Here is a 16467-nt window from a genome sequence, read left to right as displayed (position 1 = left end):
TACTTGCAGTTACATGAGTTGGATACTTCAGTAGATCTCCACATCTTAGTTTGTCCACTTACTGTATGTTATGTAGTGTAAGAAGTATTCACTTGCTTCATTAGTTTATTTTTGTTTGTGACTCGCACACTGATATTGAATCCTATTTGCAGTTTGATGTGTCACATTAATGTGAGTCTTCTTCTCTTCTTACTGTTGAACATATAAAATTACTAATCCATATAAAATATATGGACACCTTCCTACTGTGTAAAACATTGTGATGTGCATATCTTTGCTATGATCATAGGGAATGGCTAAAAACAGATATATATTTATAATAGCTTTAAAGTCAATGGTGGGTTGTAGCCTGTGAATGCTTTTTACACGTTATGAAGTTCACTGCAATTCTCTTTCTGGTTTGAATAGGGTTTGTTTATGTGTAACATATTTGCTTTAAGTGTGTGTTGATTCAGTTTAAACATCAAATATTTTAACTTGTTCTTTCCCCCTGTTTTGTTCTCTTTACCTTCAATTTTCTCTTATTTTGTTATTTGTCTCACACCCTTCCAAAATTGTTGGGTGAAATTTGTTCCAGTATTCTCAAGATAAAATACATTTGTATTAGCTACTTATGGTCAAGCTTTCACTTCACAAACAAATAAAAGCACTAATTGCTCATTTGTGCTGAAATTTCAGTATTGAGAAACTGTTTCATAATTCATGCATGCAGAGGGAAGAGCATTAATAAAGCATGTTCATATTATGAGAAACAGAATGTTTGTGTGGCTTCTGAGGCTTTGAGACAGTCTAAACATCATTCCTCCAATTTGTGCATCAATCTGACCATTAATATCAGCTACAAATCCAGTTATCATAAATGTTTAATATCTTTCAATGAAGATATATTTCTGAAAGAGGAGAGCTGTAGCTTTCTTAAAAAGTAATTCTCCCATAAAAGTTAAACACATAACAGATTCCTTCAGTTTATGGCAAATGATAGAAACTCAATATGATTCTATATTTACCCCTATATAAATGCATTATTTCCATTAATCAAGCTTATGCCATTAATAACATCTTAACTTGCCTTAAATGATTAGAAATTCTTTATTTCTTATAAATCAGAGATTTAATGTTAGTTTTAGTCATTAAAATTTGTTTCAACATAAAAGTTTAGTTTACAAACAAATAATTTCAATGCATCCTAAAACCTAGACACACCAGCACTACACCTACAGCTGTATATCGTCCACTACTCTGAGTGTCACATATGATAATGCACAGGTATTGTTTTTTAGAAGAAAACAGTGAAAAGCCACTTCTGGCATTCATAATTTAAGTTCTTTGTGGTTCACCTAGGTCATTTAAATGAAATGTTGGTATGAGTCATTAAATGGGCTACTGTTACATCTGTCCCTCTTCCTCAGTCAACTATTAAACATTCATCGTCTGTAATGACTCTGATGTAAATGAGACAAACTCTAGTCTCCTATTCCTTTTTTTCCTAAAATCATCTGAGCTACCCAAGCTCTCTGCTGTAAAGTAAAGGTTTCATTCTGGAAACATCCCTGACCCAGGCTGTGGCAAAGCCATGTCTCCACAGTATCCTTTCTTCCAGGAGTGCTAGTTCTGTAGGTTTGCAGGAGAGCTTCTGTGAAGTTTGGAAGGTAGGAGATGAAGTGCTGGCAGAAGTAAAGCTGTGAGGATGGCTCGTGAGTCGTGTTTGGTAAAGCACTTGCCAGTGAAAAGAAAAGGTCCCAAGTTCGAGTCTCGGTCTGGCACAGAGTTTTAATCTGCCAAGAAGTTTAATTTGTTCGCATTTTTACATCTGTTTGTTTGTTTATCATTCTTGTTGCTGTTAGTTTCCACTGTTTCTTTGCTCTTTCTCTCTCATTTTCTTTCACCACCTTCATAGCCATTAATTCCAGCATTTGTTAGAGGCTACTAAAACTTCACAAAAATCACTTCTCCAGGATGTGATAGAATGATGTAATAGTATTATAGTAAATATTCTTCCCCAATGATAACTGCCCAATATGTAGCAACTGTAATGACACATTACTGTTTAAGACTACATTACCTTTGATTGGATGTGAGTAATTTCATGTCATCCTGGAAATTGTACACCAGCTCATCAAAATAGTGTTTTACGTTTAGGATACTATCCAGCTCACACTTCTGTAAGCATTTCAAGATAATCATTAACATTTACAATTCTCTCATCAATAAAATGTAAAGACATGACAAATAGCTGACCAATACAGTGAGAGAGAACCACTGGTGTATCATTTTACATGTGGTTATTATATTATGGAAAAAATAACCCATTTTTGTGTATGAAAAAAGTAATCTTATACTACCAATAATATTTCCTGTGCAAAATAGAGAAGCCTTCCATTATGTTTTGATTTGAATTGCAAATTCAACAAAGTTAACTGCCATCTACAGTGTTTAGGATTTTCTCTCGCTTGCTCTTGTTCACTCTATATCTGTCTGTTAATCTCTCTGTCTTTATCTGTGATTCTTATCGTCCTCTATAGATTGATCGTTTACACTAGAAACACATCCTTTTGCCTTCTTATAATTAACTTTAGTATACAGACTTAATGGAATGGCCTGATTGAAATTGTTTTTTCCAGAAATAGTGAAGTCAGTTCGCTTTTGATTAGGCAGGATATTCATAAATGAACAACTATGGTAACTTATTGTGAAAAAGAGACAGTCTTTTGTCAGTAAAGGTTGATAATGAAGTGTAGCCCATGATGCGTGAATACTCGGACTTTATTCATACAGTATTTGAGAACGAGAGCACTTTCTGACTTGAAACAAACTTTACACATGTTTTAAAACCCTTATGAAACATTTTCTTGCTGACAACCCCCACAAAAAGATGAAAGGAAAAAAAAGTATTACTTACTACATTTTTGCTGTTCCTGCAGTAAAACTGCCATATCAGTCATGATGTTTTACTTTATTTCTTCTTTTCTACTAACTGTATTCGCAACTTATTTTGCAGACAGTATTGACATATACCACTAAATGTACCTGCAAAATTATATAATTGTATGACACATGGTTCAGGAGACATAAGATCATAAACATTGAGATACATGAAAATGAAATTGCAGGGCTAAGTTTGTTGGAGATGCAGGTGAACTATGTGTACAAATATACATGGAGTATTTTTAATCCATGTGAAATGCATGTGACATGTGCAAATGCGAGCAGATCTAAGGGTAGAAAACTCATCTTAAATCATTACATTCATTTGTTACACATACAACTTACTATCTGGAAAGAAATACTGTGAGGGGTAAGAATCAGCAACCAGCTATAGGGGTAGGTGAGATAACATGGAAAAGAAGGGGGTAGGAGATGGACAGACATAGAGGGGAAAGGAGGAAATGGACGTAGATGGGGTGAGGAGGAGATGGACAGACTGAGGAGGAGGGGGGGAACAGATAGGAAGGGAAAAGGTGAAGATGGACAGAGAGAGGGGAGAAGAGGAAATGAACGGATTGCAGGAGGAATAAGAAGTGGACAGGGAGAGGGAGGAGAGAGAGATTGAGGGAGAGAGAGGGAGGAAGAGAATGGCAGAAAGAGAGGGAAGAAGAGGTTGACAGAGAGAGGGGGGAGGAGGACATGGACAGAGAGAGGAGGAGATGAGCAGAGAGGGGGAAGGAGGAGATGGACTAGTAGAAGATTGGAATAAATACGCTCTAAGACAAAAAAGAAAAAAAAAAAACACCACACCATGAAGGAATTATTCAAATGGAACAGAAATCAATAGATGTGATTTACAAGTGTAGATAAACAAATGATTACAGTTGCAGAAAAATGGGATGATTTATTCAAGAAAAGGAGCTTCATAGAAGCACCTACAGCTACATGATATTCTACATATTTTTCTCTTTCTGAAGACTGCCATCCATTTTTGACATTCCTTATAAATTCCTGCATCTTCCTTCTGGGTTGTGGTAATATTCTGTTGCAAGATTTTTCCTATGCAATCTACCTTTAATGAAACATAAAAAATCTTTTCATTTCCCAGCTAGTTGAAAGGCACTAGGTCCTCTTTGTGACATCTATAGTGCCTTTATTATGCACTTCTGATCACTTCTTCTCAAAACAGCTTTCCTCACTACTGTTGTTTCTGGGTTGACCTCTTTTCTTCCTTGCTGGAGCTCTTCATGCCTACTGTTTCTGAGGTATTCTACCATCATCCACACATCTCATATGGCAATACCATTTTAGCTGTTTATCTTCTTTTCACTGCATTAACGTTGTATCTGTTTCCATCATGTCCATTGTTATGCCTTTCCAACACATTCTCCAATTCTTCATTTCTATTGTGTGGAGTGTTTCTTACATGTTCTTGGTCAGAGTCCACATTTATGTCTCATTTGATACAATGCTTTCCACAGAAGTCTTGAACAGTCATTTGTGTCTAGCTGTTTTGGTCATAGCTCCAGCTGAATCATTGTCACTGTTTAATATACATGAAGTGTTGGACACAGTGTTTGACACTGAGCAGATTAATCCATATTTGTAACAGTGTGGCTCACAGGCATAAAACATATGTGCTCATCTCAACTATTAACCTCCAAATGTCCTTCACACTTGTGCAAAGGTTTTATTTCCTTTTCTGTATGTTAGCACCAAATAGGATACAGTGTAAATACAACAGCCATAAACATTTCACATTTTCACTAATGTATCAGGTTTTGGTATTCAATGAACCTATAGTTTTTCCTTCGCAAATCTTATTACTTTCCCACGCTCAGTAAATTGTTGCCGTCCCCTGACTGTCGCATTATGTTATACCATGATACATCATATGTATATTTCAGCCACATAACTAAGTTTACCAAGGTAAACCTTAATTGCTTGACCACTGTGTGCTATTTTTATTGAATGAGATAGAGAAAAAAGTTTCACCACCATATGGATAACAAATGGATGGCTACAGTGTGACACACGGGCTAATAAATAACTAAAACGTCTTGCACCTAAATTATTGAAATGTTTGCTTTATCTAATATTGTCACCTTTAGTAATAAATGGGTTCCCACTTACCTCACTGAAGCTCAGCCTAAAAAGGCTGGTGGGAATTCACAAGTACAAAAATGTTAGCAGAGGTGTTCTTCAGTTTATGTATGACAACTGTTTGAACATCAAGAGTGATCTGTCTTGCATATTTTATTAAGAGTGTTTAACTAAATGAATAAACATTAGTGAAAAAGGAAATAAAACTATACAAGAGTGGCCACATTTTGTTTGGAACTCGTGTCCATATCAATTTTCTTATAATTACCAATGGTAACAGGGGACAAAGGTAATAAAAGAATTAAATGCTGCCATGGATGGAGGAGCACTTTTTAATGCTGAGTTTACCACTGGCCTAATTTCAAACTTGTCTGTTCCCAGCTGATATCTCTATCCATATTCAAAAATATTACATATTTGAGATAGTTCATTCTTTGTTTATTATACTAAATATTTGGTAGCACTGATGTCACACACATTCTGTATTCTATTGATATGCATATATGCATCTCTTGTACCTACCTATTTTATTGTAATAGAGAATTGGAAATCAATAATAATTACAGAATGAATACATAGAAATATTACTAGAGTCAACAGATCAACAGAAATTTCATTAAAAATATATTGTAAAATTTCCAAAAACATACATTACATCAGCTAGTACATGTTAAACACTATGGTGATGAGGAAGCACTCTATTTTACAGACAGTGTTGTCATTCTGTATTTTCATTCCAATCTATTTACTTCATGTTTCTCTTATATTGATTTCATCCAAATATACATTTTTCTGAAATATAAGCATCATAAAACATTGCCCTATCTTTCTTTCTTCCTGTCTGGTTACAAAACTAGACAATAATGTAATAAACTATCAAAATAATATATCCCATAAAATGTTTCATTGTTTCACACAAGAAAAAACATATGTTAGATGTCAATTACAATTTATTACTGTCACTGTTGAGTTCCTTACACACTTATTTGACTCCTATATGCTGAGAGTAAAATATGTTTTACTCTTAATTTCTAGCATGGAGCTAAATGTGAGCAGAAAGTTACTTTTGTTTGTTTCTGGTTCATTATAGAACAGTTTTAATTTTGTATATAATTTTCCTGTATATGGCATAACAAATGAGAGAAGAATTTCTAATCAAGGTAATCACTTATATAGCATTGGTTTACACCTCTGGTACTCTTCCAAACATAAAATGATACATATTGTGCTGACAATGTTACTGCACTGCTTACATTTCTCTATGACATTTGTTTAACTTTCTCTGTGTAAAGTGATTCAACGCATATATAATAGAGGTATCAAATCACTGAGATTTTTGTTAGTTTTCCGTAATTTCCCCCTTAATGTATATTATTTTCCAGGGTAAATCAGATTGATTCAGTGTGTTATATTTACGCATGCCTATCTCTAAGCAAGCATGTTATGTGTGTATGTTGTGTGTCCATGTCCAAATTCAGATGTGGGTGTTTCTCTCAATGTGCTACACATGGCTGTTTCTATGCTGCACATGCCCACTTGCTATGCTCTGTGTTTCTCTGTTTACAGCTCTGTTTCTCTATCCTTTTTGCACAGATGTTATGTAAATGTGTAAGTGTACAGTAGTTTTAATGTGGTAAAGAGTAATTTATGTTAATGTATGCTATCTTCCCTTTTTGTGTTTGTTCCCTGCTGTGTGTAAGTTAGATGAAAATTGCAGAATTGTTAAAGATAAAATATAGCTGTAAGTTTCAATATACTCAGGTATTACAGGAAGATCTGTTTAATGTAGCCAACCCATAAGGCTGTTGTTATTAGACATGTCAAGAAAAGTTAGGTTTTCGTATTTTAACATGTCAGTCAACAAGTTTTGTCCTTAAAAGTCTGCTGTTTCTTGTATCTGATAAACTGCACATTATTCTTGTATTAGGTTACCATACAGTTCATATGTGTTGTGAAATATAATTTACTATGATAGCTGCGTGATGCACCAGAGCGTTATTTTAGTAGTTACTAAAATAATGGCAAATAGTTTCAGAAATAAATCTCGACAGCAAAAAATGTTCAAAAGTGGTGACTTGTACGTTCTTACAATGAAATTAGTACATAGTCTGTACAATCTGTGACAAAGTGACAATTAACATCATGTGGCAAACCGAAATAAAAAAGCCCATAGTGTGATTGCCCCAGTAATTTACAAAACATTAAAACTAGAGAAAAATGTAAATTAAGTAAAGTGACCACTATTCCTGTACTCTGTAAGCTTGGGAGAGCTTGTACATCCAGTCACTGTTGCAATATTGATCATCTGCGTCTCCTGAATTCACATACTCTTACACACAGAAGCCCTACATTTTCGTTTTCATTTTTACATTTGCATACCATTGAAAAGTAGTTTAAGCTGGCTGTATGTATATTTATAATTTTGTTTACTGTGGACAGAAAAGATTTTAAAAATTATGTAACTCTAGTTTTCAAAAACTGCCCTTCTATTCAACTCTTGTACTTACATTCTCATAATAAAGTCTCTACCACTAACCTTCTTTCCAAGAGACTCCACAGTTGCCTGCTTAAAAACAGGATACAGAATTCAGCCATCTGAAGTTTTCACCAATTTCCCTTGTTATTCAGCCATTGATTGAGTTTTTTACATCACAAAATTTGAAAAATAAAATTCAATTTCCTAGTTACTGTGGCTGAGGATCAAAATGTAGAATTTCTCCTTCAAATTTATTGTCCTTTTCACACTAAGACATTTGTCACACCAGATATTCAAGATAATTTTCAGTTATTCCATATGAGACCAGTCTTTTGGGGACATTGTCATGAAAGGTAAAATTTTCTGAGTTATTAGGCTATGTTCTGTTACTCTTCACACTTTTCCAAAACTTGCCATTTTGACCCCTCTACTGACATCTTCTTCAGGTGTCTCCAGATTCCCAAACACTGTCAGAAATCACAGCTGTGGCCACACATAAAAGGCTGTTTTTCCACACATTTCTGAAGAAGTGGAATTATGGGGGAAAATCTTTTGGCTGTCATTGGTGGGTCATTGTTAGTTAGTAGGTACTGAAAGCAGTCATTAAAAGAAAGGGGAAATATTATTAAAATATTATTGCTGTTGTGTCACCAAGTTATTAATGTTTCATGTGTACCATGGCTGGAGTGTTATTTCTGTAATGATAGGAAACCATGTAGATGGAATTCTGTAGCCATCATCTGTATTGAAATTGCACTCGTTCTTTCAGATTTCAACTACTTCCTAGACTTTTCTTCTATAAACATTACTTTTGTTTACTTGTATTCATGTTTTACTAAAATCCACATCCTGCTTACATTGTTCCTAGTGTTCCACAACCCAGCAACAGTATGCAAGAAATGTAAACAACCATCTGTAAGCCACCTTGGTGCAAAACGACTATAATATTTTCATAATATTTAAACCTCTCTTCAAATACTTACTATGAGCACCTGCCCAGTGAGAATGGTCCAACAGTCAGTAGCCTGAAGACTTTTATCCAAGAACTCTACTCCTTCAAAGAAGTAGAAGCCTTTTACAAATAGATGCAAAATGATTTTCAACAGTGTTCATCCCCCAAGGAACACCAGAAGACTCCTGAAGAAAATCTAAACAGAGGGGTCAAAACAATAAATTTTGGAGACATATGATAAGGAATGGATACAGTCTACCTACTCAAAAGATTTTAGTTTCAGTAATATTGTTCGACTTCATTATGAAATACCAGATTATATAAAACTGTTTCTAGAGTACATACATTTAGCCATTTAAAAAGCATTCTGCAATTAAATTTGTATTTCTTAAATATTAATTCAGATGTGGTATACAGCAAGTATTATGTTTAGCTGTAGTTTCCATCAGAAATAATATGACTAAAAAATCAATGATTGAAACATCCCTTAGCACAGTAAATATAGACTTAGCACCCCTCCCCCCTCCCTTCTTCACCACACACATTTACACACACACAAATTGTCACATTCTTCTTGTAGGAACTCACAAGCCAAAAAAATCATACACTAATTCCAAGAGAGCATTGCTGTTAAATGTCAGATGAGTCAGGATATGCTTCTCCTGGTTAGAATCAAATTAATTAGTAATCTGTATGTTTCACAACAAGATGAATGAAACAGTCAGTAAGCTGTACTCAATTTAGATAAATCCTTATATTGAAAATGTTTAGTGAACATGCTATTTAGTTCTTGAGGGTGAGAAACTACCAACAGTCAACTGATTCAATATCTTTTCAAAAATTCAAATTAGTGTGACAGTATGAAAATATTAGAACATTAAATTTTTTGATATATTAATCATGCTTGTGTTTCAAAATTTGTTTGCCATCCTTGAAGCTCTTTTTCTTATCTCGGTTCTGTGAATAATAATTTTTTTTTAAAAAAAACTGACATCTTTTTGGCAACAAAATCGCCACAGAATGATATTGCTGACTGGGAAAGTTTAATCCGAAAACACACCAACAGTGATAATAGTGGCCAAAGCCCCCACTAATTTCAGATCCACTTTTTACTCCATTAAATATGCCACCTCTTCAGTATAGCAGGCCATATTCCTACAATGAAAGAGCTGACATTTTTTTAAATTGCATTGTGTGTTTACTAATTCAGCTTTATCCCACAGCACAAAGTTTAAAGGTGGTATAGGACAGATCAGAAGAACATAACATGACCTTCAGTACAATCAACAAAGAAGTTAGGCTGTCTACATATTCCTACTGTGTACCTTTAGTACATCAGTCTAAATTTAAAAAACAGTTACTGTTTTTGCATATTCAGAAATTTGTTCACAGGATAGGAATGGCGTTTTATTAAAATACCCATAGTTTGGTCTTAAATACTGGCACTTGAGCATTCTTTATAGTGTGGTGCCATAATTAATTGCTTTACTAGTGTGATGATTTTCTGTAAAACTTATGTTGGTTATTGGACTATTTTAAGTGTACTAATTGTCTATACACTTCTTCATTTACTGAGTCATTTTCATGAGGTAGACCATAGCGAATATTATTGTTCTATGGACAAATAAACACATAGAATGTAGAAAACCAAGCTGAGTAAGTTCAAGAATTTTCTGCACTGTGCTTTTTAGCATTCAAAATATGTTTATACCATGAAGTGCATTTCCCAAGAATATAAGTCCTTAGAACTGGGTTAAATCTCCATGTCATAGATGGAGACAAATGGAGGTATTGATGGTTAGCTCCAGATCTGTTGGTTGCTACCTGTATGTGTCACCTCTCCAGTCAAGCTGTCTGTCCTCTTACAGGGTAACTGTTGGAACTCCAAGCATTTCAGACCTTCTACTCTTTATTAAGGATGTACACTCTTCCTCTATTATTTTTAATCAAACATTAACATTACAAATGTTATTTCAGTCTTAAATGGAAGCTATGTACTTATTATATACATACAGATTGTATAAGCCAGGAGAACTAATCTTTGCTACTAGATTAACTGAACAAAACGTTAACAATATACGGAAAAGAATAGAATGCTACTCATTGTAAAGATGACATGTTGAGCTGGAGACAGGCATAACAAAAAAAAGTCTTACACATTTAGCTTTTGGCCAAAGCTTTCTTCATAAAAACAAACACACCTATTCATTCACTCAAGCAAGCACATATCATGCACACACGACCACCATCTCCAGCAGCTCGAAACCAGTCCAAGCTTCCAGAAATGGCTGTTGTGTGTGTGAGGTGTGCTTGCTTGTGTGTATGATTGTGTGTGTGTTTCTGTTACCTTTTCTGAAGAAGGCTTTGGCCTGTATAACACTCTTTTTGTTGCACCTGTCTGCAAGTTAAGGTGTCATATTTACATTTATTAATAATGTATCCTTTTACTTATGTTATTGGTATTCCAACATGGAGTTTCCATTGTTTCAACAAAATGTTAGCCGCTTTCTTGAAAGACCACACTGGACCCTGTCTAGCATTGTAAATTGTTTAGGGCTAGTACCAGGCAGTCATGTGACCCTCTACCACCGTAAGCCATGCCAGTGAAGTGTTGTGTATATGCCAGTCAGTTATATCGAATCAACACAGTGAAATGGATTGAACATGAAGATATGACAGAAATGAACTATCATATTTGAGTATTCCCATGACCTCCCTTGATTAGTTGATGTATCACCATTGACTGTATCTAGGATACCAATGTGTGATGAAATGACAGATACTGGGGGTGAGTCTCATATTGTCTCAGTGACATTTGGTTTAAAACCTGTCGCCAACTAGAGCTGCCAGTGAATTCAGAGCCATCTCAACCAGTTTCCAAGCAAACATTGTGAAGGTAACTGCATGAAATGAACATTTGGAGTTGCAAACCTTGCAAAAAGCCATTGCTCACAGCAGCTGATAAAGCTGCATGTCTTGAGTGGGCCGTATAACAACAGAAGCTGAACAATAGCTGACTGGAGCTGCATTCTAATCTCTGGCAAGCTGCAGTTTTACGTTTCTTCACATGATGCAATTCAGCGAGTGCACTAACAGCCAGATGAGGCATTTGACCCTAAGTGTGTGTAGGGTGTAGCTCAGGCTGGAGATAGTTCTCTGATGTGTCGGGGGTGTTTTCTGGACCATAACTCTAAATACTCATTCAGGTTAGTATGAACTTGATTCAGGGCACTCCCTTCTTCCAATATGATGACAAACACATTCACAGGGATGCCTGCATACATTTCTGGCATGAGAAACACTTTGGCACCGTATCACATTTCAACTGGCTCACTAAATCACCCTATCTTATTCGCACAGAAAATATCTGGGATTGTTCGGATCAGCAGGTGAAATGTAGCAATAAACATCCCCACAACTTTACAGTTCTGTCGGATCTAATCACCAATGAGTGAATTCAGCTGGATATAGCTTACCTGAGGAAACTTTTGGACTCTCTTTCTAGTCAAATTGAGCCCATTATCAAGGCTAGAGTTGGTGTTCCATGATATTAGCTTCATATCCCCTGCAGTTTACTAAATTTTTGCTTGGTGTGTTTCTTAAAACATGCAGGTTTTCTCTGATTTTGCTGATAGCACATAATATGGTAGAAAGAATAAATTTTAAAACTGAATATTGAATGAATAAGTGCAAATAAGTCTTTCTGGTCAAAGATTGAAAATGCGGCTATAAGTCCACATCTGAGTTAGTCAGCTGTGGTTAATGCATACAAGAAAGCAGAAATAAGTTGTCTGTACTCTAAACAGAGATAGAAAATTTCTAGTGCATCTTGTACAGATATTGAACTTCTAAAATGTAATTTTAAGCAACTAATGCATAATGGTTCAAATGGTTCAAATGGCTCTGAGCACTATGGGACTTAACATCTATGGTCATCAGTCCCCTAGAACTTAGAACTACTTAAACCTAACTAACCTAAGGACATCACACAACACCCAGCCATCACGAGGCAGAGAAAATCCCTGACCCCGCCAGGAATTGAACCCGGACGTGGGAAGCGAGAACGCTACCGCATGACCACGAGATGCCGGCAATGCATAATGACCTGACAAATGTCGTAGACATGAATGATGCAGTTGGTGTACAGAACAGAAAGAGATTGAAATACAAGGTGCTAGATTTATAATGAGGTGCTAGATTTATAATGATGCAAACAGTGTTGCTAAGACCAAAGGAGAAGAAAATTCTGTTTAAAAACATAGGCTAATGCCTTTTTATTGCACAACAACATCCACTGATAAGTTGGGAACATGTTCGTTTTCATTCTTCTTTCATACACACTGTTTCAAAATACTGTTTCCAAATGAGTTCAACCCAGTCCAGTACAAGTATGTGAATGGTACTGCATAGACTACATTAGGCTTTCTAGTAACCCAAAAAGGAATTTAAAAATTTTATTAAATATGTAAGTAGTGTAATTCCACATAAAATCTTGCACCAGTAGTTGGTGTTAAATAAATAAAACATTTTTTTAAATTTCTTTATTGAGAAATTCTGGTAGTTTCCACAATGGTGAGTAAGGTGGATATGATACAACCCACATGAAAAAGATCATTTCGTCACACCCATCATTGGTATCCTAGATAGCTCATTTTGCTTTAGACTGGCACAGCTGGCACCTGTTTCCCATGTAAAACTCACTCAGTTTTTGGCCTGACTTAGCACACATGTCTCTTGACAATCTTTTTATTCAGATATGATCAAAGGGCTGCTAATTTGAAACAGGAGGGATTTAGGGCATGTGTTTATATATGGCTTTCTTCTCATTTTAGAGTCAAGAAAATACTTTCAGGTCTGAATCATAGTTTATTTGTCATAAATATCTTTTTCACAAGTATCTGTACTTGAAAGAGGTGGAAACACTGCCTAACCATCCGGATTTCTGTTCTCTGCATTTTCCCTAAATTTTAGATAGAACACACTGGGTTAGTTCCTTTCAAAATAATGCTACCCTTGTCTAATTTGAGCTTTTGCTCCCTCTGCAATGACCTTGTAATCAACTGGTCATTAAACTTTAATCTACCTTTCTTTTCCTTTTTAATCAATAGGGTTATAGTGCAATTATGTGGTTGCTCAAATAATGACATATATACTGTTATGCTTCACCACTGGTATGAACTAGTGTCACATTACTTGGTCATTCATGTCTGCTCAGAAACTGGATAAATGGTGTGAAGGGTAGATTTTCAGATCCAGTGACACTTTACAGTGATTGATATTTCCTCAGTCTGAGAGTGTTACTCTCCTCTTTTCCTCTGCTTGCCTTAGTGACTGTCTGATAATGTGAATTACAATTGTAGCTCATCCACAGACATTCTTAATGCAGTTGTTTCTTCATTGTTGATTGTTGATTTTTAAACACAAAAAGTTAGTTCTCCAGTCACATTTGAAGCACTTGTTTCTGTTATGTCAATCATTCTAGCAGCCTTCTGTCTCTCTTTCTCTCTCTCTCTCTCTCCCTTTCTCTCTCTCTCTCTCTCTCTCTCTCTCTCTCTCTCTCTCTCTCTCTCTCTCTCTCTCCCCCCCCCCCTCCCTCCCTCCCTCCCTCTCTCCCTCGCTCCCTCCCCCTTTTCTCTCAGCTTCCACTTTCTTCCCAACATGTCATTGTTATAAGTTTATTCATGCGCTCATGATCGTGGGTACACTACCACCAAATACTCCTAATGCAGTTACACAGTTTACCACAGGTTGATGAAATAGGTGAGCATTACCACCTTTTTAAACTCTTTATATGATTCATTGTTAGTTGAACAGGATGTCATCAGCAGACACAATTCAATAAGACTCTAATTACATGAAAAAATAATGTCACATTTTATCCAATACAAACTCAAGAATGGCACCAATTTTAATAACTCCTACAATGTAATTTTGAAACGATAATCGAAAATCCTGGATGGAATACAGACAATGAAGAGAGTAACATAACTACTCAACATATAGCTAAGGTTTAAAGTGCTTCATGTGCATAAAGAAGATGTGAAACTTGTAGCTGTGATGGTTCCACATGTCTGTTCAACCATGTAACATATGTGTGAAATTTAATATATCTGATAGCACAGTAAATTCAGCTGTCACATACATAATCCATCTTAGTTTAAGTTTGTGCAGTGTTAACAATATTGAAAACTACTTGATTCTACAAAAAGTTTGGTTATGCACAACAGTTGCACAGCATTTCACTTTACAAATAAGTTTACTGACATATTTGGATAAAATAAAGATAAAGTTCACTGTTTTTCTGATGCTTCACTGACTGTAATCCTGGAGCCTTGGACATACTAAAAGCATGGCCATAATTCTATAACTATGTGTATTATTTGTCTTGCTTTGCTTTTGAAATATGTAGTTGGAATTGTGCTTATAGATGTTCTGAGGTCGATCTGACATTTTAGTTTTTTGTAGCTAAATGTTTATATTCTAGATTAGCATCTACCTATCTCATCTCTTGATATGACTCAGTATGATACAATACAAATATTAACAGCTACATATCTTATAGGTCTGCAGCAACACAGTTCTGTGACATCCATAGCTTCCTCAAGTCTTAGTGGAAGTGCATCTGCCAGTTTCTACCAGCAAGCATCTGGCCCCAACCACACTCAACACAGTCCAACAAAATATCCTGAAAATGGGCATGACACACTGTCTGATTTTGTTACCTTTGTGTGTCAAGAAGCTGAAAACACGCAACAAGGGAGTCAGGTTGGTTTTTCCGCTGCTAAATTTTTGGCTTAATAACTAAAATAGTATTTATCAGATTACCATATTCATTAAAAACTGTAGTAAATGATTCATAATGTTTTTATTGAATTACAAATCCAAATCATAACAAAAAGGCTGGTTGTACATCTTTGGAGATAATATAGAAAATTAAATTTATACCAAAGAGCAGAATAACAAACATACAGAAAGTTTGTAATTTATTAATTAAGGAAACCTTAATTAATATGTTACAACTATAGTGAGTTGCTAGCTTGGTAGCAACACTACATTGGAGTAATGTATACAGAAAGTTGATTTACTATTGTCATATGAAAAACAATAAATGAGCTAAATGATCGAACAATAAAACAAAATTTTTGGAGTATGTCAAGAAATATTTTAGTGTTGATATGATTCACTTATTGTTCAAAATTTCTAATTATTTGACTTTTTCATCATATGACAACTTGCTATGGTTCTCTCTCTCGGTCGTGTATAAAGATAACTTTTCTGTGTGAAGATGCATTTCAAAATTTGTTACTGTCTCTTATCTATACCATAAATGCAAATAATGTTTTATTTACTAGTACTAAAGTATTCTCAGTTTCACAACTGTCTCTTCAATTTATGACAATATTTAATAGATGAGCTATTATTGAGAATTGCGGATAAAATCAAAAGCAGAATCTCATTCTTAGTAAATGTTCATTATACATGTTTTCTCAATAATAACATACAGTTTGAATTATCAAAAACATTGTGAAGTGTAGCCAGATTTTTCATTTGTGTGTGTGTGTGTGTGTGTGTGTGTGTGTGTGTGTGTGTGTGTGTGTGTGTGTGTGTGAAGAGAAAGAAAGGAAGAAAGAAAGAGAGAGGGAGAGAGAGCTTGATTATATTCAATAAATACATTAAAATTAATAGTAGCTATGTTTGCTTAGGAAAAACAGCCTATAACTCATTAAATGCTAGAAAGTGTATCTATATAATTTATGGTCAAAATTTCCTCATTGGCTAAGAATTCCTATATTTCTCAAAATAATTCTGCGTAAATCCTTGAGGGGAGATTTTTGCTTGAAGGCTAGGCAGTTACTTGTTTCAGAATACACAATAATATCAAATAAGCATGATATATTCTGGCCATTTGTGGTGTAGTGTCATTATTCTTGTATCATATAATGACTCATGAACTTTGAAAGACACATAAACATTCAAGATTATTTAGCTTCTCTGAATTATCCATAAGTTC

The 16467-nt window shown here is 35.0% G+C and overlaps 1 protein-coding gene across 22 annotated transcripts in view; it reads left to right on the top strand.

Annotated features, from left to right (window-relative positions):
* LOC126298847 (nuclear factor 1 X-type) overlaps window positions 1–16467 on the top strand; it is a 1745828-nt gene that overhangs the window by 1684039 nt on the left and 45322 nt on the right. For all 22 annotated transcript variants that reach the window (XM_049990351.1, XM_049990348.1, XM_049990347.1 and 19 more), the window contains one exon: window positions 15019–15221. In XM_049990351.1, the coding sequence (XP_049846308.1) occupies window positions 15019–15221 (203 nt within the window). The remainder of the gene's footprint in view (window positions 1–15018; window positions 15222–16467) is intronic.

Source organism: Schistocerca gregaria, chromosome X, assembly GCF_023897955.1.
Source record: "Schistocerca gregaria isolate iqSchGreg1 chromosome X, iqSchGreg1.2, whole genome shotgun sequence".
NCBI classification, from domain to species: domain Eukaryota; kingdom Metazoa; phylum Arthropoda; class Insecta; order Orthoptera; family Acrididae; genus Schistocerca; species Schistocerca gregaria.
This window is presented reverse-complemented; position numbering and strand designations above follow the sequence as displayed.